This window comes from Aquila chrysaetos, chromosome 20 (assembly GCF_900496995.4).
Source record: "Aquila chrysaetos chrysaetos chromosome 20, bAquChr1.4, whole genome shotgun sequence".
Lineage (NCBI taxonomy): Eukaryota > Metazoa > Chordata > Aves > Accipitriformes > Accipitridae > Aquila > Aquila chrysaetos.
Window position 1 is genome coordinate 15,973,897 of NC_044023.1, and position 26,287 is coordinate 16,000,183.

At 41.2% G+C, this 26,287-nt stretch overlaps 1 protein-coding gene across 2 annotated transcripts in view; it reads left to right on the forward strand.

Moving 5' to 3' along the window:
* PTPRG (protein tyrosine phosphatase receptor type G) overlaps window positions 1–26,287 on the forward strand; it is a 413,686-nt gene that overhangs the window by 295,198 nt on the left and 92,201 nt on the right. For both annotated transcript variants that reach the window (XM_030043864.2, XM_030043866.2), the window contains exons 6-8: window positions 4,958–5,024; window positions 16,648–16,805; window positions 21,550–21,742. In XM_030043864.2, coding sequence (XP_029899724.1) covers window positions 4,958–5,024; window positions 16,648–16,805; window positions 21,550–21,742 — 418 coding nt within the window. The remainder of the gene's footprint in view (window positions 1–4,957; window positions 5,025–16,647; window positions 16,806–21,549; window positions 21,743–26,287) is intronic.

Below are 26,287 nucleotides of genomic sequence, written 5' to 3' on the forward strand. Positions count from 1 at the left end.
TGTGTTCCTTACTCCTGAGCTGTTCAAGCTATTAATATTCACGTACTTTTCACAAGGTGGCTGGTACCAGTGATCATTAGAGAGCTTTGTGGTGCTTCCCCCAGCCCTTCTCGTGTCGGTGGGAAGATAACCTGGCTTTCGGAGAGGCTGCCCAGAGCAATGGGAAATGGGGGGAGTCTGGCCCTTTGGGCAGGGGTCTTGGAGGTGAGATCTGGTGTTGCTGTGTGGCCTCTCTAACTGCCTCAATGTGTTTTTGGAGGTTCCCTTGTTTTTATTTGTTATTGTTCCTAAAATAAGCATTGTAAGCTCAAAATTTTTGCCTGAGACTGGTTTTTTTTCTGCTTTATAGAACTGTTTCCAGCAGAAAGGCAGGTCATGGATTCTTAAATGACTTTAGCATATGGTTTAAATTATATAGCATGTGGTATAAATTTTAACACTTTACAACTTTGCTGATTTTTGTAAAATCAGAGACTTCAGGAGGTTCCAAGTTTGTCCTGTAAAATAATCAGATATAAAGAGAGCTTCGGCTACTTAATGTACAATGAACGATAGAGAATGAGAACTAGCTGGGGTTTTTTAACTCATTAGAACATGCTGAGCTTAGTACTGCTGTAACACAGGGGCTTTCTACAGAGTAGTAGCTTGCCCAGTAAAGTCTATTTTTACATGCTGTGGCTTGGTGCCCGTACTAGCGTGATCAGCCTGGCTGTGGTGCTGTCTGTCCTTTCATCACACTCCTGCTCCGCTCCTTCGCTGGAACTTTCCTTGTTGGAGTATTAATAACATTATCCTGAGAAGGTGCTTAGCTCCCTGGCCTGCCTCCTACCCTATCGACTCTGAGGGTGAGGCTGTAGGAACAGCACTTTCAAGCAAGGGGACAACAGGTTATGCTGCTGAAAGGTGTTAACGCTGTTGTCAATAGAGTTCATGACTGATCAACCTTGTTGTTCGCTGAGGAATGAATCATTTCTCAGTCCCCGCATTAGATGTGGGAGCTGTAAGTAAATGCAGCCTGTCTAGGGTAATGATTTCCACCATGACTTCACTTGAAGAACATCTCTGTTTTATGACTGCAGAATGGGGTCACTTGTGCATTACCTTTTCCTACATTGTGAATGCTTGTTTCATTCATTGCATTAACATCAAGCCATTCGTTCTACTCAGAATGGCATGTGCACCAGGTATTGAAGTCACCCAAAGGCTATGATAAACAAAGAGATTTTGCTTCCTCATGTCATGTTCATCCCATATTTACCCTATGGTGAGAGCTCTGTTAGCACAGGAAACTGCTTAATGATATCTCTATGTTTATTTTTCCCTTGCGCTTAGCATGATAGTTACCTATTTATTTCTGCTGAAGCGGATTACAGGCATTTTTCAATTATAAATGATGCACACAAGCATTATTTATCCTGTTTACTGCAGACCTATAGAGTGTTAGTCAGTCTTGAGCAAAAGCATCTTGTTCAGGAAACATTTGTGGTAGTGGTACTGCGGGTATTTTAGGGCAATTTCAGGATGGTTTTCCATCTGTCCATTAATACTTGCTGTGCAGCACGCTCCTGACCAGCAGCATAGCAGGTTTGTGTTTGCGCATGAAATTCCTGTGCTTGGGAGATTTTCATTTGTGACGTTTCTTCTGCGTTAGCCTCTTGAGGGAGGAGGGGGAAACTCATTGTTCTTCTCTCACAGGAAAAGAAAAGCTTTGTGCAGCTCTGGCAGGTGTGTGTTGGGTGAAGACTGTAAGTGCTGAGACCCAGTTACGGCTGTATGGTCTTTCTCTAACTCTGCAGCCAAGGCATCCTGAGAAATGTGGCATATAAAGTCAATCTGAAGAATTCATTGCCGTTTTCCTTCAGGATATATTCATAAGATAATAAAAAATACACTCCTGCAATACAGATTATATAACAGTGAAAGATAAAAACAGTTTGTAGAGGGATATAAGCTGAAGCTTCATGACATGGAATCATAAAGGAGGTCAGAAGGACACTTCTTATTCTAGAGATTTTTGTCCTGTTTTTTCCCCTCTGCTTTTTTTGCCCTTCTTTTCCTTTAAGTATCAGCTGTTTCAGAGACAGGATTCTTGTATGGGTGAATCTCTGATCTCAACCAGCATGGTAGCTCCAGGCCAGTTAAACCAGAGATGTGCAGCAATGGGGATAGAACTTGACATTTGGGGTTTTAGAAACCTTTTCTCTATGAACACAGGCAGAAAAAGGATACAGAGAAGTGCAAAAAAATAGAGAGGAAATTCAAGGTGGGTTTTTTTTTTTTTTCTTAAGAACTTGAAGAAAAAAAGATGTAAGAAAAGGTTTGCTCTGAAGCCTGAACAATTCCACAAAATGAGAAAACTTTTGGGCAGTTTTCTAATGGTCTTGCCAAGATCCTGAAACTGTTGCAGTGAGGTGTGGGCGAACAGTGTGTGAGTATAAGGAAAAAGGGGAAGAGCATCTGGAAGGAAAATAAGATTATATCCCATACAGGTCTGAACTGACATCTCTGCAAGTGGTACTTGTTTGCATGTGATTTTTAAAGAAACATGAGATCCCACTCCCCATACCCTTGGAGAAAACATGATTACAGATGCATGGAGCATTTGCTTTCCAGCCCCCAAAGAAATAACGTGACTGTTGATTTCATGCTATTGAAGAACACAGCACATTTGCAGAATATGCTATCAAAAAGATTGCGTAGCTGGATCTATATAGGCATACCACCTCAGCAGATTAAAGGGGCGCTGCCAAGGCTGAGGTTCAGAATTGATCTACTTTGACAGAAAATCCCAAAAGGAAGAGTTTTAACCTTTAGGATTCTTTCCATCTATTTGCTTTCTTCAAACTGATTGCAGCTGTCACCAGAAATAAAAACAAAGCAAACAAAATAAAATGCTTTACAACTTATGGTTAGGCAGCAATAAATAAAACATTGTTCAAGTCCTGTGCAAGTTTTACTTACAGTCTTGTACTAAATTGCTGGTAGCGTTTTTAATGATTTTTTTTTTTTTTTTTTTTTTTTTTTTTTTTTTTTTTTTTTTTTTTTTAGTAGTAGCCATGGCTTGGAGAAACCTGAATAAATGGAAAAGATGCAGGAGCATGTCTTGCAACAGCTCTGCATTTTTAGTGTTTACTGTTGATTCTCCAGAAGCCAGACAGAACCTACAAAGTGGGTCCTTGGGTTCAGTGTACTGTGATTATTATTTATACAGAATCCAAAGTGTACAGAGCACCCCTTTGGGCATATGAAAGTTCATGCTTCAAAGAGCTTACAGCCTTCAGGGCTAATAATATTATTGCCAGTCACATCTAAGCTGTATATATTTCAAAGCTGCTGTTGCTACTTTCATAATTTTATTGCATATCTTGCCCTACCTGATCGTTGCAAGTTCTGGAGTACCGTGATGAGAAAAGGATCTTCAATTTCCGTTTAAAACACCAAACCGAAACAAACCATTTTGTCTCTAGACAAGAGCACAAAAATGTGTCCTGAACACAACGGAGTAGTTCAAAGGCCAAATAAACAGAAAAAAGAAAGGTGGTTTCTTGTGGTTTTTTTCAGTGCAGTTGGCTAAGAAGATAATGAGGTTTCTAAGATTCCTAATTAGTCACGGGGAGGAAGGACAAGAAGAGACATGTTTGTGCTTGTGAAACTTGGGCAGTGGATTCCAGTATTCTCCCCAGACCATTAAAATTTGTGATTTTTTTACAATAACACATTTTTTGGATATGCTGCAGTCAATGATGTCTTCTTCCTAAGAGTGCGCTCCGAGCTAGTTCTGCACTTCACGCAACAGCGTGTTCCCTGCTGGGCACAAGGTCCTTTCTCAGGGATTTCTTCTTTTTTTCTCCACTCCTTTCCTCATATGTTAACACATGGACATAAAGTGATTAAACTCTAATTTTCCTCATGACATTGAGATCACAGACAGGCAGCAAAGTACAGAGGAGCTCTTTTGCGTTCAGTGTGTTTTCCCATTGGGAGCAGTTCATCCAAAATGATCAACACTGCTCAGGCTTCTGATACTGGCTGGTGGCAAAAAAAAAAGAAAAATGTACCACATGAATGAGGTACATGCCAGTATTTATTTCCCAAAAGTAAATTGGCAAGTATCTTAAATAGTGGAACATGTTCACAGAAATTGTGAGTTATTCCTTCAATACCTCTGAAGAGGCAAAAGGTTAAAAAAAAAATTGCATTATTGGTTGTAAATTCCTTGGCTGTGTTACAAGTAAGTGACTGAAGTGATGGGTTTAATTTGGAAGTTGTGGAGCTCAACAGGGTTAATCCTTCCTGCTGCCTTCCCCTCCTCTGTCTGGTGCTGGGTCTCACCGTTGCAGAGGACACGGGTGACTGCTGTTTAATAGAAGAAATACTGTAGGATACCAGTTTTTGGTCTGGCAGTGTACGCAATTACATTGTCAAAAATCAGAGATTTCTTCTCGATCCCCTCACAAAGCTTTTCTCCCCTCTCCCTTGTCCAAGTGACACTAAATTAAATAAATGTAAAAATACGAATAGCAAAGAGATGCCAAGGCCCAATTCCGTTAGAGCTGAAAGGGGTCCAGCTTCACTGATTTCACTGGCAGCGCCAGATTTATTCCCGTATCAGTAAGAGATGAACTGGTCTGAGATAACTTCTGTTTATCACAGCAGTTTTCCTCTATGAAAGCAGAAGTAGATGGAGAAAAATCAGCTGTCTGGTTTTAGGTTTTGCTGGCCTGATAATATGGCTAATGCTCTAATGAATTCAGAGGACGCTTTCTTTTGATTTAACCTTCCTTTCTTTATTTTATTATGCCGTGTATCTTTGGCATTTGGTGAAGAGCCATTGTAAATGTGAGAACTAAGCAGCTTGTTAGATAACATCTTTTTTTTTTCCTTTAGAAGATTAAACTGAGACTGTTCTGCCTGGTGCCAGAATAGATGTAACCAATCCTGTATCCTTTGCATGTAGGTCAATCAGAGGGACAATCCAGCACTGGATCCCATTATCCATGGGTTGAAGGGCGTCGTACATCACGGTAAGTAGCTGCTTAAACTTTCTTCTTGCCAGGAAGGGGAGAAGGGCAGGAATATTGTCCTTAAGGGATCGGGTCACCCCTGGAAGGACACAGTGAGCCTGCACATTCCTCATTCACTGATGTTTAAGGGCATCACAGCCATTATTTGATTGGTAAAGATCAGAGTAATTTGTTACCTGAAAATGGTTTGGGGTTAACAGTAAACAATTTGTTTCTTTTCAGTCAGTGCTCTAGAATGCGTAAGTTATCAATCAAAACCTACTGCAATATATCATTCATATTAGTACTTCGAAGGCAGCGTTGATGCCTCACTCCTGCTATTTATCTTCTGTTTGCTCTAAAAATACTCCTCTCTGAAGTTTCTATTTGTTTATAAATTATTTGTCTTTCAAATTTAGGGAGCTGATAATGAAACAGAAAATTAACTATCTATGAAAATTAATTAAACTTTGCAGCAGATGAACATCTTTCTAATGCTGACATAAATACGATCATTCGGCTGTTCTGATGCATATAAACCTATTATCCTTGAACTTATAGCAGGTACTGAAATAAATATTAATATATTTTATACTTTTATAACCAGTTTTTACTTGGGAATTTTCCTGAAACCTTATCACAGGTAATGCATCATTAGCAATGACATCAAGATGCTCCAGTTCCCAAAGTACTCTTGTCAGGTTTTAATATAATGATTTGTAAAGTTTTAATAATCTCATTGTAATTCAAAAGGCATCTGCTGGAATGGTGCTTGGTACTATAATAAATCTCCATCCCATCTATAGTGCTGTGATAAAACATCTTTGCACCTTTTCCGAGTATTGTCTTTAGACATTAGCTAGTGCTGTAGAGCTTAACAAACATTTTTTTTCTCTTGACTGCAGACCTAAAACTAGTTGACAGTGTTAAATTAAAACAAATAGGATTTTGGATTAATTGCTCTACTTTCAGAGTCATTTAACATTGCAACTGGGAACACCAATAAATCCAAAGAAAGTGAAAAATAGGGGTTAAATGATAACATAAAGTCCTTCATTTAGAGAATTTTCCATAGGTTTTGCTGTTTATAAATTGCAGTGTTCTGCTGTGAAATAAAAACAACACACTGAGCTGAAAAACTGTGTTGTTTTCCACAAAAATAGATGTTATTATCTAGCTCCCACTGGGTAACAAAACAGGCTAGCAAAAATAAAGTGAGGATGAGTTGGGCTGCAAGGATTTTTCAGTGGCTATGTAATTTGACACTGAAGTCAAGCTGCCATTTAACTGGACCAGGATCTCCTTTTAGCTTTGTTCTCTACCTGCCTTCTATTTCAAGACTCTCTACGCACTGCAAGCACGACAGTGTTTTAGCCATCTCATCGTTTTAATTCTGCTCCCTCTCTTCCTCCTCGCTGCTGCAGCCGAAATAGCCACTAGTGGATAATCACACCGGTGTCTCCTAAGAGTATTATTCTATTCCCAAAAATAACTGTTTGGTTAGGATGTGACACGGTCCTGAGGTTGTGATTCCCTGACCACATAATGATTAGTCCGTCTTGGTGCTGCCTACCCGCAGCAAGATCTGGGTGGATAAAAGGCGTTTATTTTTGGTTTGCTCACAATGCACAGAAGGCTGCTAGTGTTTCAAGTAAAGGAAATTGCTTGATATATTTCAATAGCTTGTTTCCTTTTCAAAACATTAAGGAAGAAAAAGAGGAAAATCTTGCTTTCCTTCCTGTTTCAAAGGCCCTGATTAAAGGCCTTTTCTAAGGTTCTTCTGGTGGCTAGAGTAAGGGAATTTCCTCCTACAAAGTAGTTGTTCAAAGAAATTGTTCTTTTTAACTTAAGTATTGATGGAATGCTTCAGTGAAGAATTCTCATGTAGTATCTCTGTTTTAATGTTATTATATAGAATAATAGTAAAGATGTGAGCTTTTATTCCAGACACTCTCATTTCTTTTCTTGATGAAAGTTACTTACATCTTACATGAGCACATTTTTATGAATTTATCTGAAAAGCTTCTTCCTGCCTTCCATTTGGCTGCATTCGACTGGGACCCTAAGGCAACATGGACTTTTTGGCTGAAATACAGTGGAAAACTCTTGTGGTTTTTGGATAGAGTGGTTGGATCAAGCAGGCATCCAACAAAAGGAGCTGGAGAAAGGCAAAATTGAAACCTTAAGTTTCTTTGCATTTTATAACATTTCCATGCCCGTGTTGGTATTAGGTGGTCATCACAATACAGAGGCACATGCCTATAATGTAGAAATCAAGAATACATACGAATGTTGAAATAACTACCTTGCTTTTAAATAAGACCATGTTCGTATATCCTCTGCTGGCTGGAGAGACCACCAGCCCCTCAGCTTTGCTCCTCCCATATGCCTCATCTCAACATGCCTATTTAAGTAAGATTTCCTTGGTTTTCTGTATCCCTCTCCCTCGAACTGGTAGAGCATCCTTCCTGAGTTGTGCTAGACAGTCACTGCTTCCTCATAGTCATTCAGTTTTCAAAGAGGAAATTACACACCCACACAAACACTCATCATCATCCTCATTTCTTCATTTGCCTTCTGGTGGTACTAGAAGGCCTGGTCCTATATGGGGACTCCACTCTGCACCACGCTGTATAGGGCACCTGCGCTGGCCTGTCCCCATAATGGTGACAGATCCAATGAACCTTAGATGTAGGGATGGTACTGATGAGTGGTGAGCTGGTTTTTAATTTTTCTTGCATAGCTTTTCATTTTTTCTGTGAAGTTCTTGTATTCTTACAGTGCCCTTCCATCGGTAAGTGAACAATTTAAGTGTCAGAAGGACTTTCTGTGGAAGTGAAAGCAATTTTTGCTTGAGATTTCGTCAGGGATTTGAATTACTTACTAATTTGATGGAACATAAATAATTGTGCCCTTCACAGTGTCACCAGCTTAGTAACAATGATAGAGAAACGCACACATAAAAATCAATACTGGCTTAGTCGCTGCTCAGAGTTCACTTTGTTTTCTCATCTCCAGGCATGATTTCGTAGAATCTTAATGCCACATTAAGCTTAATTTTACATGAGCAACCATATAAAGTTTCTTAGCTGGAAGGAAAACCAGTGGTGTACCAAATCACCTAACAATGTTTGGATCAATGATAATGCTTTTGGGTTTGCCCCGCATCTTCCTGCCGAACAGTACGTTCCCATCACGTTGATGCTCCCCAACTCCCGCATCCGCCCTCGCAGAGCATTTTAAAGGCACACGAACGCCGAGGAGGCTCTTTTCAGAGCTGTCAGATGCCTGTTGCTGATTTTAAAATTGCTTTCAGTTTTGTGCTCTGCCAAGGATTTATCACACCTCCCGCCGGCAAGGTGCCTGCTATTCTCACTCTTGCTTTCCCTGCCGCGAAGCGGACGGCGAGCGTGCGTCTGCCACGGAACCCACCAGGGACTGACAGCTGGGAGCGTGCAGCCCTCTTTCTGCAAAAGGGATGGAGTACAGGCAGGCATGATATGAATTTTCTGATGCCAACTTGCCAGTGTCTTTCAGTTCTGACTGCTGGGGGTCTTTTTTAGCTCCTCTTCAAATGCTCTTCTCATCACAAAAGCTGATGGGAAAGGTCTCCAGCAATGCTGGTGCTGGTGGGATGATGCACGTCCTTAGCTGAAGTTGGATCATTAGGTAAAGTAATAAAGTCACTAGTGCCTGGCTGCACTTGCACCACACGTGGGCCAGTCATGGTGCTGCAAATCAGACTTTTCTGCTTCTGTTTTGCTGCCAGTGTGCTTGGCTGAGTGCCCAGCCCCGAGCCCCTCTCTGCTCCTTGTCCTTCCTCGCAGTGCTGAGGAGCAAGGGGCAGGAGACGGAGCTGCCCTTGTGCCAGGGCTGAGGAGGCTCCCGGGGCCTCAGAGCGCGTGGTTGTGCCCTTGTGGGAATAGGGAACGTGAAATACCAGGGTATGTCTTATACAGTTGATTTGCATTAAAATGGCTACTAAAGCTTTTGTCTGCCACACGCTTCAGCAAGATCTCAGAGGAGCACCTAGCAGGATGGAGCTACTGCACAGAAACATTGCTTTTTCCCACCTCTGCTGTCTTTGACTTGCCCTTTTTAGTACCATTTTGTATGTAAGCCTCTTAGAGATGCCTTTTCCTTGTTCTTACCAGCTGCCTGAAAGGCATTAAAATGAGTCTCCCTCCCTGATGTCAGTCCTGAGGGCAGTGCCCGGTGCTGGAGGCTGCGCAGCATTTGCCCTCTGCCAGCCTGGGCACGGGTGCTCTGCACAGTCCTGTTTTACCGTGCAGGCAAATGGTTGTCAGAGGAAGCAGCAGCTCACGCTACTCCAGGCCCCTGGAAAATCCTTCAGGGTGATGGAAACCATGTTTTGTCACTCTGTCCTGTTCTTTGTGTCTGTCAGCAAGAATCTACACGGATCAGCAGAAAATTATTAGCAGAGCACAAATAAATTACCACAGCAGAAAAGCCTCTATTACTGTCACAAAAATGAGGCTCTTATTCCCTTCCTTGTCAAAAGTGAGCACTGAAAAATCAAAGTGCAGCCAGATCAAAAGCTTAGGTACAAAGTGAATCGATGGCATCTGTTGCTTGTTTGCGAACATGGGGTGGGGTGAGGGGAAGAGAGGAACCTTTGTTTATTTAAAAGGGAGTTTGGAAAAAAATCTTGCTTTTTTCTTCTGCCTTTGTATTATTAAAATGCCATAACTTAAGCTCAGCATGGAGCAGAGTGTGATCCTGGGTCTCCCTCGAGATGATTGAGAGGTGTTCAGGCAAGTTGGTGGTGACAACCAAAGTTTCAGGGGTTACTGGAGAGACCATACCAAAATACAGTGAAACAGAATTGCTTTAATAATGGAAAAGGATAGAGAATAAATATGTTGTGCATCTCTCCAGTTGTCCTAGGCAAAAAGGCAGTGAATAACCTGTTAAAATAAATCAGCACTAAAAAGGAAGCAATCCAGACAGTGTTAGTTACCCTGTGGATCTATCACACCAGAAGGCATAATAACAAGAAAACACCATTAGCAGCGTGACAGGCTTTTTCTTTTGTTTTTAACTTTAACCGTAACACCACCTGACAAGCTGTTTGCTTTCTGCACCAAATATCCAAGGGTTGTAGAGAAGAAAGGCGGGGGAGAGGGGTGAGGGTGAGATGTGATACCATGGGACCTCATCTTTTAAAGTAAAACTTTGAAGAAACCAGCAGCTCAATTTGGAACAAGGAAGGCCATCAAAGGGAGAGCAGCGCGTTGTGTTAAACTGAGAAGGAAATGTGGAGGAGCATTTCTTTTTCCTCAGGGATGATCTGGAGATATTCTTTTGTTTTCTGATCTGTTCTTGTGTTCACAGTCAGAGTAGCCGTGTGAAAGGGGCCAGGACACGATTGCTGTGGAGCAAAGGGGAGGAGGAGGGAAGTGGAAAATGAAGATGAGAGCAGAGGTGATAAGTTCACACCTTTATATAGGGCAGCTCTGTGCATAGCTGCAGGGGTCCGTATCATTTAAACGAATAAACGATGGAAGTGTTGGAAATCTCTGGTCCTTCACCTGTCTGCTCTGCAGAAAGCAGTGCTGGTCATGGCTGAGTAAAGACCAGCGAGCTGACATAGAATTAATATATTGCACAGAAAAACTAATTCAAACTAACAAAAAGAAGATTGCAGTTGTTAAAGGTTAAGAATTAAGGTTGATGCTGAATGTGAACAAAGCACCTGCAGGAGGAAGGAGCTGGGTGCTTTGCTGGTGGGTTTTGAGGATGTTTGCTGGGAAGAGAAGGGTGGTGAAGTCTGAGAACGTGCGGTTTTGCTGTGGCTCCACTGAAGCAGGCATGAATAGCCCATGCTGCTCTGGCCGCTTCTGCCTCACTTTGCCCTACCTCTGCCAGGGTCCAACTTGCTCCAGGGATCCTCTTCACCTCTAAACTCCTTGTCATAGTTTCTTTTTCCTCCTATTGCCGGTGCCCATTCTGTATTTCTCAGTTTCCGTGTGCCTCCAGCCTTGTCTCCTGTGCACCTCTGCCTCGGATTAGTTTTTGCGAAACCCGGAGTAGTCTCATCCCAGTCTAGAATGGCAACGGCTGCTCTGCCAAGCTCTGCATCAGCACTGTTTAAGCATTAAAGGTTCAGAATTCTTTTTTACTTCTTTAAAGAGTTAAGACCTCTCCTCCCCAGCTAAACCTTTTCCTCCTAAGCTGTTTTAAGAGAGGGAGTGAGAAAAATTAAGTCTCAGACCAACACCTGGCATGGAAATGTTCAACTTCAATTTTTTTGCGTAGGAGACTTGCCTTTTTTTTGTTTCCTCCTGTTTTTCGTACCACTCACTGGTTGTCTCAGATTAAATTAGTCTGCAGGACTGTGTTATTATCTCATTCCCTTCCTCCCCACCATGCTGTGCTTTCTGTGTCCTTACGGTTCCTTACATTGCTCAGCAAAGGCTCTGTTTTTTAAAAAACTAAATGAAAGTGAGAAAAATAATTGCACAATAAATGACAAGAATTACCTTGAGTACAGAGGACTGTCAGAAACTGCTTTTCATGCTGGATTTACACAGCAAGTACTCATCTGCTGATCTTTTCAGTTAAAGTAACATACAGTATTTGTAATCTCATATTTAAAATCACCACTGTGAATCTGGTCCGTAGCTCTGGTGTGCAGCCTGCCTTATCTCCGGAGTTCTGGCTCAGTGGGTGTGCGGCATGGTGTCCTTTTGATTATTTTTGTGAGTTTGCTTTTTAAATGTTTGAATGCAGAAGCTTTAGAATGACTTGGCTCATTGTGAAAATGAAATTGGCAGGAACATTGTTTAACAAATTTGGGAGACTTTCAAAGCTCTTCATATTGGTATTGCAGATTTTAGTGATTCAAAGTGTAGCTGGGTAACGTTTCCACCTATCAGGAATTGCACATACGTTAATTTTGGAAATAAGCTCATTTTAAGATATTGTTTTCAATGCAGCCAAGTTCCTGTTTTCTTACAGAAAAGCACGATAAAAGTCCCAAAGCATTCCATGAGATATAAATGGACTTGGCATATAGTTATTTTCTTGTGATCTCCAATCCAAGTTCCTGTTAGATTTAAAAAGGGTTTTGATTACAGATAGTTGTATGCCGTTTACCTGCATATCTCAAGAAGCCTCTTACTCTACAGTGATTTGGTTAAAATTCAGGTCTATCTTTATCCAGTGTTTTACAGAATGTATTTTTAGCAAGTCAATCCTTGAACTCAAAATGTTCAACTGATGGCTCTTGCAATATAATATTTGTTGGCATCAGCTTGTGAAAACTGCAGTAGTTGGTGGAGACCTGCTATTGGTATCTGGTTTAAGATCTGATTTTTTCCTCTGCTTAGAAAACTATTGTGCACAATTCAGTATTAGTTCACATCTAGTGGTGATGCCTTGACAAATAAAGAGTGTAAATAGGTCAGCTTTTTTAAAGCACGCCTGCAATTGCTCTGCCTTTGAGTTGGGTTGTACAAAAAATGGCCCTTGGTCCCATGCAAAACAGTGGGGAGATTTACCAGCCCAAACAAAGAATATGCTGGGTACGACTTTTCACGTTGCTGTCATGGGAGAAGGAACAAGAGGTAGATGTGAATGTTGTATCGGAAGGTCAAGTATGTCACCAGCTGGCTCTGTTAATTGTTTTGTTTGTGGATGTAAGAGTTAAAATACAATATTGTCCTTTTATGCTGTGGAACACCCAGTAGTTTAAATGTCACATTCATTGTCTTAATTGTCAACAATGAATCTGTGGCACTTGCTAATTTTTCCTTTGGAAATATTAGAGTGAACACTTTTTTACGAGCCTTGGTGCTGTAAACAAAGTATTGCTATTTGTTAACTGTTGATAAAATTGGCTGTACTGCTTTAGTGAGGCATCTCAGTGGATGTTTCAGGTGCTGCTCTTTTCTGCATTGCCTGGGAGTGGTGGCCGCAGCAGCAAGTTTATTGTTGCTTTCCCAGAGGAATGCTCTCTAGTTCGAGGGCCTGTCGTTAGGGCCACCATCTCTGAGCCTCCGATTTCCTGGTTGTTTATTTTTCTGCTTGGGTGCCTGTCTGTGTTCGGGTGCTGAGATGGGAGTGGGACAAGGAGCAGCAGAAGAGACCGCTTCGGTGTGGGGCTCTGGTTTATGCGTAAGAACAAGTAGGTGGCTCGTGGATCGGTTTTGTAGCATTGATTGCATTGGTTCACAACTATTTGCAGGTTTTCATTGGTGTGTTTTATGGCTTTTGTCTGCCAGTTATTTCCTAGTACATGTCAGCAAATGCTGTCTTGCAGATCGTGTAGCTCCCAGCCTTGTCTGCTTTCTCCCTCCTAGAAACTCCTCACCCTGCTCAGTCTCTTCCCAGCCTTCTGGGCACAGTTCATACCCATCCCAAGCACTGAAAATGGGAAATAGGAGCTGGTCATAAAAGACAATGAAGAAAGGTTTGATATTATTTCCAACCTCGTTCTTTCCCATTTAGTAGGAATTATATATATGCACATATATGTGTATGTATATGCATATAAAATATTTCTAACATATTCAGTGAATGCTGTTGCTTAGTTTGCAAATTATTTTCCTTACAGTTTTACCAACAACAATAACTGTTTTAAGGCTGAAATTTTAAAAGTGACGTGACTTCAAAATCCTATTTTCAAAAATGTCTCAAGCTCTTAGGAACGTAACTTCACGGCGTTTACTGTTTCTGTATGCTCTTGAAGGATATGGGAGGTAGACTCCTGAATTTCTAAGTCCCTTTTTCTTTAAGCTTCATGTGAAGATCTGTTTGTGACTCTAGTTTCTAAAACTCTGCACCATACATCTAGATGGAAGTGATAGAAATGGATCATCTGTTTTCAAAAGTGTTAGGTTATTAAAGCATAATCAATTGATTATCATCTATTTTAGTAGTCATTTTAATCCAATTATATGTATTTTTTTAATTTTAATCTTTGGAATTCATTAATGAAAACTTACAGCATTGCTTGTAGCCATGAAAAATTAGATCGAGTACACCCTGCCCTACTTAAACTGTGTATTAGCAAAGCTACTTTTTCCTCAAGAAATATTCTTTTTCACAGCTGACTATGACTTTCCAAATGCTTAGGAAAAAAAATCTCCCTAATTGATAACCAAAATGTAATCATAGTCGGATACTTCCAGTTTGCATTCAAATAAGGTATTTCTCTGTCTAAATAAGCTTCCCTTGGTTGATTATTCATATTGTAGTTCAAAATGTTTAAAAATGAAAGACAGAGTTGGATGAAATGTAGACTACTTAATACAGTGTGTATTTAATATAAAAGTCATGCATTATTCATCTTTGCAATTTGAATAACTTTGAATTTAGCATCCCTGTTCTTCATCTTTTCCTTTGATGAACAATTAATTATTAAAATATAATATTGTCAGCATATGGCACAAAAATCCTTGAAAGTGTAAAATGAGCTTCGTTCTCCTGCCATCCTTTGATAAAGGGATACTCCATATTCTCGTTTTCTCACAGAATGTTTATCCAGCATCTTAAGTGATTCCATCATTCTAAATAAAAGGTTATAAAAGTTAAAAATAGTTAAATTGTTAATTTTAACTGAAACATTCTTCCTTAAATACAAAGAAAGTGTGCCTTTACCTCCCATCTATTTCATATATAGTCATTGGCTGCTAACGCAAAAAGGACGTTTGCATGTTCAAATACTCTTTCAGATTCATAGCTGTCCACTGTGTGCTCAGCTTCCATATAGAGAGAGACAGTTCCTTAAATAGAAAACCCGTGTCATTTCGCTCTGAAAATGTATGTGTGTTGCGTTTGGAAATCAAATCCTGTGACTGAGTTTGCAGTTTTTCTAACCAATTTTTCCTGTATAAAAATAAGCCAATCAAATTAAATACGACCTTTTGCTGCGATAATGACTTCTTGATTAGAATCTCTTTGAACTTTGGCCAATCATATATATTTTACTATTTATTATCTAAGCACATTTTTTTCCCAGAGGTATGCTATGAAGAGGAAAAAATGTGGTTTATTATTTGTTACCTTTTTGGAGATGCAGAAGTGGTTGATATCTGCTTGGTTTAGAAGGAAAGAAATTGTTAATGAAGAGATTGCAGTATTCTGTCACAACGAACACTTTGACTTTAATAGAACTACTCATATTTCGGAACGCTAAAGGCTATGAAAAGATTGCACGCCTGTTGATATTGTGGGGAAGAATAGAAGATGTCTGAAGTGCATCGTCTATTTGCACCTTGCAGCAGCAGTGGAGGAAAAAAATCCCCCTGATTATCAGACTGCTGCTCAGAGGTATAGGCAACTCTTGATTTGATCAAGACTTCTAGAAAACCGTGGGATGCTGTGGAAGTGAATTCTGTAGACTTCATCCTTTTTCTTTTCCTTCTGACTTTGGAAGATGTGTGTGTCAATCACCAGCCTACCTGCTTCTCTGCTCTGCTGCAGGGGGAGCGAGCTTGCTTAGCAGCTCCGATGAGACAGAAAGAGAAGAGTTCCTGCTACCCGAATGTGGACTCTTGTTTGAGGCAAGAAGAATACAGAAAGTGAGGAATAGAGATGTATGGGAGAGTCTCGTGTGTCAGCATGCCCTGAGGCAGTGAACACCTTTGCACAGGCTGAGAGGGAGCTTTGGCCTGTGAGTCAACATAAATTGCAGAGGATAAATGCTCAGGAATGGCAGGGAAATTGTCTTGCCTGCAGCTGTTCCCTCCTTTCATTTATTTATTTTTCTTCACAGTGTTAAATATTACCAGCTTGTCACTGTTAGTTGAAGCTAAATGCTTTCAGTGCTTAGGTTTGCATTTCAGGCTGTCCAAGGAGCTTCTCAGAGGAAAGAGCTTGTCCCCAGACTGCTGGACCCTGGGAAGGAGTTTCTCAGGTTAGGGAGAAGAGGCAGCTGGTTTACCTCTGAAACATATTTCTGGTGCTGTGCTGCCTGCACCTAGCAGCAGCCCCGGCAATGTCTGTGTGGCCGGGCGCAGGCAATCCCAAACGAGCACCGGCTGGACGCTGCTTCGAGCATCACGTTGAGCTTCAGAGGTGCCCTGCAGCCCTGCTCCGCAGCTCGTCCCCTGGCAGCTCCCAGAGAAGTTTGGCTGAGCACCATGGCTCTGCCTCCACCATCTCAGCAACCTGCAGAGGGATTGACGCCGCTCCGCCATCCCTTTCCCTCACCGGTGGGATGGGATGGGATGGGATGGAGACACTACCCGATGCTCTTTGGTGGGGCAGCACCAAGCAGGACCACTGGGGCCCGCCTGTGTCCCCGCTGGGTCTTGGGGAGCCCTCACGGCCATCAAGCTGAAGAGCCATTTGTTGAGTGCTGAAACCACTGAATACGGTGTTATTTCTATGCTAACGTAAACCAGTGGAATAACAAGGGCATTTCACACCTGCACATGTTCAAAATAGGAGCGTGTGTGTTCAGTATAGGATTGACTACCATTTTGGCTGCTCTTTTAATAATCAACACCTCAACTCTTACAGAGCCTTCCTGATAGGGTGTTTTCACCTTTCATTATATATATATGATAAAATATGTTGTTGCCATTACACCTTGTTAGGCTGCCTATCAATGTGATGTCTGTTTTAAAGACATGTAAAAAAAAAGTGTAATTCTGCTTGTCAATCTTCCCCGCAGAGAAGGAGACCTTTCTGGATCCCTTTGTGCTGAGGGACCTTCTGCCGACATCGCTGGGGAGTTATTACCGCTACGCAGGTTCTCTGACTACTCCTCCGTGTAGCGAGATCGTGGAGTGGATCGTTTTTCGGAAGCCTGTTCCCATTTCTTACCATCAGGTGTGTTTATTTTGTTAGCGAAGTCCATCTCTTGATTTGCCCTCTTTAAGACAGTGTTTTCAAAACCTGCCGTTTTAATTTTGAGAACAAAAATGTTTCTGTTGACAAAAAAGGAAGTGTCGGTGATATTTTTTTTTCTCTTAAGTAAAATTGTTTCTGAACATGAGCCATCAATCTTAAGAAGACAGTACAACATGAAACCCAGTTTCCTTTCAGTGATTTATTTGGTATTGTTTTTGTTAAGATTAAATTAAGCTATGGTGTAAATTTTTACATGGAATTCCTTTTTATTCTTTTTAATTGAAACTTTCCTTTCAAAGTAAAGTGAGTGATTTCAGTTCTGCTCAGATTTAGTAATTTGAACTAATTACATTAGAAAAGACATCTTTCCATTAATTCTCCATGCTTAACTGTTTTTATAACACAGTAAAGCTGCCATTATGTGCTCAGAGAGCTGGTGCACAAATCTTTAAAATTAGCACATAGCAGCTTTTAATGCAAATAGACACGATGCCTGTGATTTGTCTGGGGAAGAATGCTCTCAGTAAAGTAATGGCTAGATGGAGTCAGATGTTTACCAGTTAAGTGTATTTTGACATTGTAAGACTGTTGTCTTTAGAAAGCCGTCCTGCTGAAGTTAGTCTTTCCTTTTATTCATCTGGCATAAGCCACTGAAAATAAAACTTTTTAAACACACTAATTCTGTAAAGCATAAGTGAAGAGTTCACTAGGTGATCGTGACTGATAGATGCTGGTTCTCAAAGATTTCAAAAGGGTGGAAGGCGATCACCATGCCTCTGCTCCAGGCTTTTGTTCATGTTTTCTAGATCCTATTGCTTCTCCCATACACTCTTTCATCTATTTTTGAAGGGCTCCGTTCAAAACTGGTTGCAGCACTTCAGCTGGGGCCTTCCCGAGGCTGAGGGACATGGCAGGAGTCATGTGTCCGGCCACCCCTGCTGGTGTTATTTTGCCTTTTTCACAAAAGCATGACGTTATTGCCTATGTTCAGCTCCTGGTCAGCAGGAACCCTTTCGCTAGAGGCTTTCCCCAGAGCGCTCTCTAGCAGTGCTGAGCACTTCATGTGTTCATGCAGCCCGCGGTTCTGGCTGAAGCGTGGGACTCTTTGCACATGGTCCCAGTTGAATCAGACCCTTTGTTTTTTTCAGGCTATTTCTCTGATTGTCAAGATCATTTTGAATTCTGTCCTTGCCTGCAGGATACTTGCAATCCCTTGTAGCTTTTCACTACATCAATAAGTTTACTGTTTATTATTTGGTGGCTGCGAGGCCTGGCCCACGCTCAGTTTTATACCCTGTAAACGCATCAGGTGGGTCATGACTTCTTTTTTCTTTTTCTTTTTTAACAAATGCAAATAAACTGATAAATACCAATTACGGCCATCACTATAATGGTATAAAGGTACTTTATCCTGGCATAGCTTCTTTCCTGTGCTGTACAATAGTAACTGTGCCAAGTCAAGCCTTTAAAATTTGGCGTTGTGCTGCTTTATGCGTGCATGTGTGGTTGAAGGGCTGGGAATTCTGTGTGTAGACAGACTTTCATTGATACTACAACACATGTGGAATAAATAATAGTATTCTTCCCCTTGGCAGCTCTAGATGGGTGTATTTTAAGAGCCTGCCACCCTGCCATTGCTATGATTATTATTTGTTCCTCTAACAGAAACAGTGCAACATAATCCATTGCCATAGTTCAACCTTCTTTATCACAAACCCCGTGAAGCAGCCTGTAATCCCAGAGGAGGAAAGTGATATTGTTTAAGCTTTGTTGCTGTTCTAATTAAATCCTTGCTTTTGTGCAAAATACCTTGCTGTAAAAAGGACAGTACTGAAGTGGTCCATTTGTGGAGGCTTCTCTATTTTATTCTCAGTGCTTCATCATCGTCATCTTTCCCGATAATTAGACAACAAAACAAGACAAGCCGTGTCACCCTGCAGATGCATTGTAAAGCTAAGTGCATTCAATGACCCAAAGCATGGCATTATCTCTTGTAATGCATACCTCAGAGTATCTCATTGTGCTTATAACAGTTTCAGTATTTTTAATTGCCATTTGTATATCCAACCCTTAGAAAACTGTGCACATCAGGCTTTAATGGTTTGTAATTACATGACTCGGAGTTTTAGATCAGGTTTCCCTGTATCTACAATAGTCTTACAACAGCTTTTCATTTCTTCTTCTGAACAGGAGGTCTTGTACTCCTTGAAGAGCATGAATGTAGCTCCTTCACTGCAGCTCTTATAATATTTTTTTTTTCTGGCAGCTATAGATAAATTAATTTCTCATTTGTGGTAGATAATATTTTAATAGTAAAAATGAAGTTGAAATGACTTATATATACTTCAACACATAAAAGGGGAAGGTTAAAAATCATATTTGAATTGGCAGTTGTTAAAATGCAATTATACCTCCCCAAGGTAGCATGGCAGAAGAAAATATTTTAAAAGTTCTCTCTGAAAGTTTAAAAATTCAATTAATGTCATGGATGTATAAGCCTAGAGACTTGACTTCAGAGAAGCAGTTGCTACCCAAGTTCTTGAGCTTTTATAAAGTAACCTTAAGCCCTGTTAGCTGGCTTCATCAAAACTGCTTCCAGTGCATGAAGTGCAAAAGATATGTAAATATTCACATGAGTTTTGGTCTGTGCTTTTATAGAAGGTCATAGCAGGATCATCTGTAGTTGGTTTTTTTCTTAAGACAAAAGTGTAAGGTAATAGTCCCTTTACCCCTTTTTTAACCCATCTGTCAATGCTTCTGAGGGGCTCCTGCTAATAATTAGGAAACTGTTTTCAAGATTTTTTCAAGGTGTTTCTCTGAAGAATCAGAGAGAGAATGCAGTTGAGAACCAGGGAATAAGGCATTCATCTAAGATGCAGAAAAAGTACAATCCAAATCCCACCATCAGTACCTGCAAGGCTGGAAGCGGTACCTGAGCTTCCTGCCAGCAATGGGAACTGGTCACTGGCTGTCACCCCTCCCTGCTGGTCACCTGCTGTCCCTCTGCCTCAGTTTCCCTGCTTGTACAGTAAAAGTAGTTGTGATTAAGGGGAAGCTACTGCTAAAAATGTACAAGCCTGAGTTGTGCTGTTATCTCAGGGGTGATTGCCTGTAGCGGGACTCAGTTCCCTTGTTTTGTGTATTTTAGTGCAGAGCTGTCAAATTCAGGATTAGAGCTGTGAGGTCCATCCTTTCTCCCTCCCACTATCCATGCACTGCTCCCACTGACAACGTTCCTATACATATCTCCATTAGCTGGTTCAACGCACCACCAACTCCAGGGTGGCTTACTTTTGAAATGAAATGTGTAAAAATTGACTCTTTCCTGGCCTGAGGGTCAGAGAAGTTTTACAGATTTCAGCCTAATAACTAGGATCGTCAAACCCAGCAGACTGGGCAAGCTGGACAGCAGCAGCAAAAGGGGGTTCAGACTACTGGTGTGAAGGGAAATTAAATAACGGTAGTGAGGGCCTCTTGATTCAGTGGATCAACTGAGGCTACAAAGATAATTTTTCCCAGTTGCAAGTTTCGGGACTCTCACACACTTCTCCATAGCTTTTAGAGTAGATGCACTTAATGAAAAAGGTGTAGCTTTCAAAGTGACCTGTCATTAAGCTACAAGTGTAATTCAAGTCCCTTTTTAAAGTCTTGGGCCAGATTCTGTACACCCAAAATCCATACTATCAATATATGTAATTGATGTTGATGTAAACAATATCAGGACTGAATCCTTCTCAGCTCTGTCTTGCTCACTCTTTCCAGCAGCAACATAACTAATTCTAGTTCTTGACCGGAATGATAACAAGCTATTACTAAATGTTATACTGACCTTGATAGCTGTGAGAAAAACATTAGCTGAAAATACTTTCACCTTAGTTTGGTAGAAATTTCTTTCTAAGAAATAGTAAGATATGAAGTAACAGAAAAGTTTTCCAATTACATTTCTTCCTTACAGGTTAATACATTTTATTAAAAATAGCTCAGATCTGAATCCAACAAAAGAAACTTATTCCCAGAGGAGTATATGCTAACTGTGCCTAAATACATTAATTTTGTGTTATTTTTTTCTCACCCTGCAGTTAGCTATCAGAGGAAACAGTGGTTGGTAGGGAGGTCAAGACACTTGGAGCTGGTAGTCCTGAGGTTGCTCCCTTCCGCTACTGACCTGCTCCTGGGCAAGCCAGCTCACGGGTTTTGGTGTCCATCCTGTAAAGGTGTGACAACTGCAGTGACCTCCCTGTGAAAGTGGTGCAAGAGCTGTCTGTGAAGCTTAGCCTGGCAGCTAAACTTCGTGCAGTATTCTGAGAGAAGGTAGCTTTGCCCTGTCCTGGAGAAGGCTCTTGAGGTGGAATGACCCAGAAGCGCTTTTTGACGCGATACTGCGAAACAAAACAGTGCCAGCGGCGAGGAGGGTTTGCCGTGGCTTTGTCACACACGAAATCCTTCCAGACAAGGGGTCTAAGGGCAAATGTTTCCTTGCCCATCACAGACATCCACAGGTTGCTAGAAGGCCTTCTCCCTTGTTGGGCAGGATAAGCACTGTGCCGAGATAAGACGGTTGGCAGTGATTTCAGTGGACAGCCTGACTTCCCATGTGGTTTATCAGTCTTGGCATCAACATTTTACTTCCTGCCATTTTACTTTCTTATCAGCCACCCGGATTTCACCACATTGTTTTTCTAATTATGTCCTTTCTCTCCCCTGCCACGATGGCTGCCATCAGCTGGAGGCATTCTACTCCATATTCACCACTGAACAGCAAGACCACGTCAAGTCCGTGGAGTACCTGAGAAATAACTTCCGACCACAGCAAAACCTGAACAACAGGAACGTGTCTAAGTCTGCCGTGAAGGATGCTTGGAGCCAAGATATGACAGACATCTTGGAAAATCCACTCGGCACAGAAGCTTCCAAAGGTGCATTACACTTATGAATTTTGCACTTGACTAATAGGAGAATTTTTTTGGTCTACTTTGTCATCAAATGGTGTCAAGGATGACTGTGAGCTACTAAAGTAGTAATGCAGGTTATGCAGGCATTCCTCGTTGCTGTGTGTCAATAAATTAACTAATACTGTGGGTGCCTGCAATTAACCTGTGAAACTCACTGTCACAAGGTGCCATGGCAATAAAGCCCCAGAATATGTGAGTCTCAAACTGGCGATGTCCCTGTTTCTGCCAACTGGCTGTAGGGCCTTAGAGATGCCTGACAAAGGAAACGTGAAAGGACAAGGTCAGAGGTAAAATTTCGGCCCCATTAGCACTGACTCATTGGGTGTTTGAATGGGAATAGAGTATCCAGATGTGGTTATGGGTTTCATTTTTACAGTAACAAGACTTTTGAAGAACCGTTGACCTTTTAATTCAACGTTTGTATCAATCTGCTGGTAACAGTGACAGGGGGGGAAAATACTCTTCCTTATAGGCAGGTGATTTTCTCATGTCTTGCTGAAGTGTTTCATGTGTCTTTTTGTAGAGCAGCTGGTGCTTGCTTCTGTCAGACACTGGATAACGAGCTGGATGGACGGGGGTGGGAGAGAGGTTGCAGTCGTTACGTTGGCACAGACAGCCCTGGCTAGAGGAGCGCATCAAAAATTCTGAGAAGTGTGTACTGGATAAAATAAGACTAGAAATAAATATCATTTACTACCTTTATTTGCCTTTATTTTATTGAATGGTGTTATTTATAGGTAGGAGGAATGACATGCACTTCCCAATCTTCAGTCCCGAGAAGTGCTTGGTGCTTAACCAGTTCTGGGTAGAGGTAAAGAAGAGAGGGGCAGTTTGCCAGAAGGAAACAGCTGAGCAGATTTACAAGCTTCCCTTTCGTACCTGGCATTTTCACCTGGCCAGGCACAGAGAGCGTAGTTTTTAGAGGATGTGAATCATGAAAACAGCTGCGTTCAGCAACCTCACCTTCCCAAGAGAGTGCTGGAAGAGTGTATTTCTCAGGGCTCATTATTCTGTGAGCATGCTTATTTATTTATATATAATATACACGTACACAAACCTCATGTACATTAAAGGCAGCCTTGGGACGGAGAATTTACATCAGAAGTGAGAAGGAGATCTTGGGAATGAAGTAACCCTGCTATGCTCTGGTGCTCTGGCCTGCAGTTTCCAATCAGTGTTTTAACAGCAACATGTGTCAATATTTATTTCTTCAGTTATATCCTGTGTACATATTACCCAGAACAGTGATGAAAGTTAATAGGTTACGTTATGTTAAAAGTGACAAAACTGACTAGTTTTTATTTTGAGTGCAGCCGAGGTACCTCTGGTACATGTGGTATAATATTCAAAGACATTTTACTGCTTTGGCCACATGCCTGCATGTTTCCTCGCCTCACTGGATGGTTTTTAAGATTATAAAAATGCTTTAGGTGATTTTCAACCCCATAGTAAATAGCTGAAACCCAGAATTTTGACAGAGCATTACAAACGCTAAGGTCTGTAGTTAATGGGCTGATCTTGAATTTGGAAGTGTTGATACCGAAGGAGCACTTGAATAACTGGAAAGATTCGCATTGACTTTGATCTTTAAGAACTCTAAGGCCCAGATTCACCCAAGTGCACATGGCTTAGTTAGCGTGATGTGAGCCAGTCTACAGGAGCAAGGGAGCTGCATAACCGTTAGTCCACGTTTAGATAGCTTGGTGCCTGGGTGCTTGACGCCTTAAATACTTGGGGACTGGTTTCCTAAGCAGGTTCTCTCTGGGTCCTCTCCCATCATGTCCAGGTGCTGTGATGCTCTATACTCGTGCCTGCCTGGGAATTTGAGCTTACGACATGCTCAGGAGAGACCCTCAGGTGGGGGGCATGCATTTCCTGTGATCTGACAACATTCAGAGTGCCAGGGATGATCTGACAACATTCCCAGCATGGCAGGGATGATGCTAGAGTCAGTGAATTTTTTTTTTTTTTTTTTTTTTTTTTTTTCCCTCCCCTTGAGCTTTTGCTATAGGAGGCTAATGGCTGGGCAGCCAGTCTTTTTGTACCAGCTCTGTCAACTTGTCACTTTTTGGGTTGTGTGCACACCAGGGGACACTGAAAATAGGTGCATTTTTTTCATGAACTTAAAAATAAACAGGTTGCTGCAGTGTTGCTAACACAAAATGGATTGTAGCGTATCCTCCAAAGGTTACAGGAATGAGTTATAGCTGTTCCAGAGATACAAAAACGTGGATGTTTCTGGCCCCTTCTTTGACAAAGGTGAACAGTGATGATGTGCCTGGTCCACTGCACATTCTGAACTACTGACATATAAATAAAATGAGTTGAAGTCATAATACTTGAGTGAAAGCAAAACCTATTGTTTATTCAGCTAGTAAATACAGTACCTCTTTATATAGTGTCACTCATGCAAAAGTACTGAGGAGCCGAGTGCATGGAGTGCTTCTCAGCCATACAGTGTAGCATACAAATATAAGCGTGTAGGGTTAGCATAACAAATTTATTTTATGCAGATTCTTCTGCACACCTCATGGTTGCATCTCAATGCTTTCCACATTGCGTTAAGCAATGTGACCAATGGCTGTCACATGTTGGCTCTTGTCTACCCTCCCTGTGCTTAGATTTGTGTATTGTAGAGAAAGGCAAGGTCACAGAATTGTGTCTTTCATTTGCTGCAAGGTGATACGGTTTGTGATGGTCTTCAGCTCTGGAGGGAAAGTTTGGTTTTGTTTGTCGGTGTGAATTTTTGCAATTTGTTTCCTCTGTCACACTCTATTAAGTCTGTGGGCAGTATTGCTGATCTAGAAAACAGTGTAGCATTCGTTATGTAAGCCTTTCTTGTTTTGGAGGAAAATGTGCCCAGAACAATTTGCATAGTGTTCAGAATAATTTTCAGAATTCCCTGGTGAATAGGGAATTTCAGATCAGCACAAAGTGATGCAGCTCGCCAGTTGTCCATTGACAAACGTGCTATCCTGAACAGTTTGGCACCAAACACGAATGTCTTTTCTCCCAGCTATCAAAAGCTATCTCAGGTCACAGAACCATGACCAGTAGCATAACCTGCAGGTACACCGGAGGAAAACTTATTTCTCACTTTATGCCAGTTTTCATGAGTATTTCCTTAGCAAAGCCCTGTAAGTGGTGGTACTTGGTAAATACAGTGTCTTCTGGGAAAGGTTACTTTAGGTCAACCAAGGCTGTCAGTGCATTTGGATCCAGTTTGTTAGCCAATATGAATGGTAACAGCCTTTTGTTTTGCAGTTACTCTCCTCTCCCTCCTCTTTTTTAATTTTAAAGAGACAATGAATGGAGGAGTGGTGTTTTCAATCATCAGAATACAAGATGGCGAAAATATTTTAGCTAATTTGAAATAGTGTAGAGGGCTAATTTTTCACTTGGGAGTGAAAACTCCCGTTTTTCTTTTGTGTTAGTATTTAGCAAGAAGAGTTTTCTTTGGTTCCGTTATCTCATTCCTTTCTCCTGTTGGCAAAAGCTGATTTAAAGCAGTTCTCTTGAGGACTGCTTGTACGCTTGGGATAAAAGCATATGCATAAGACCTTTGCTGAATCAGAGCCCATGAGCTGAGCTTAATTCTTAAGTTGAGCCTGGAGCTGTTTCAAGAAACCATACAGGTCATCTTTAAATATCTTATTTCTGAAATATACCATTCAGGATAAATACTGTTCAGCTATGTAATTGTAGCAATGGGTGGATTGATAATAAACCATCATACACCAATATTTTTTTAAGAAGATGAAACTTTCAGAGATTCGAGGTATACAGTGGATCATGCTGTTAAATCACGCAGATCATCAGGCCTGTAAAATTTAACAAGAGGGCTCACCGGTGTTACGGTACTGATTTATATGAAGTTTTAAAAAGTTCTCTGTACAGACATATTAAACCAGGAATGTATTTGTAAACTATTCATCAGTGACAGTGGCAGTGTTCGATTTTTTGCACGTGACCATCTCTGTTAAAATTGCCTCCTTTCTTCTCTGGCCTGTCCTCTGTGGCTCAGGACTATGTTGCTCTGTCACATCACATATTGTGCTCCTGCCTTTTCATGGGCTGCTTTCAAGCACCTGTGCTAGAGGGATTGCTAATTATTTATCAGTTTAATAGTGTGCATTGCTTTTCAGGGACAAATAGGCAGAATTCTTACATAAAAGTCCATCCAGTTCAAGGACCTGAGTCTGCGTGTTCCTTACTACTTTCACATGTTGTCCCGTCAAGCAGAGATGTAGTTACAAAACATTACCTGCTTCAGTAAAGGTGTAGGCATGGAAACCAGGAGGAAAAGGTGTTTCATTTCCTTGTTTCAGGATGTACCCCATGTGCAACAATATTTGCCTATGTTATTTTGCTGCTGATTAGGACCATCAAATGTTACTTCTTTCTCTTTATGTTTTTTAGTGCTGGAAAAAAAAAAAAACAACCCTTTAACCTTTCTGTCTCACTAAACGTGCTGCAAGCCTTACAACACTTAAACGAGCATCCCATGTG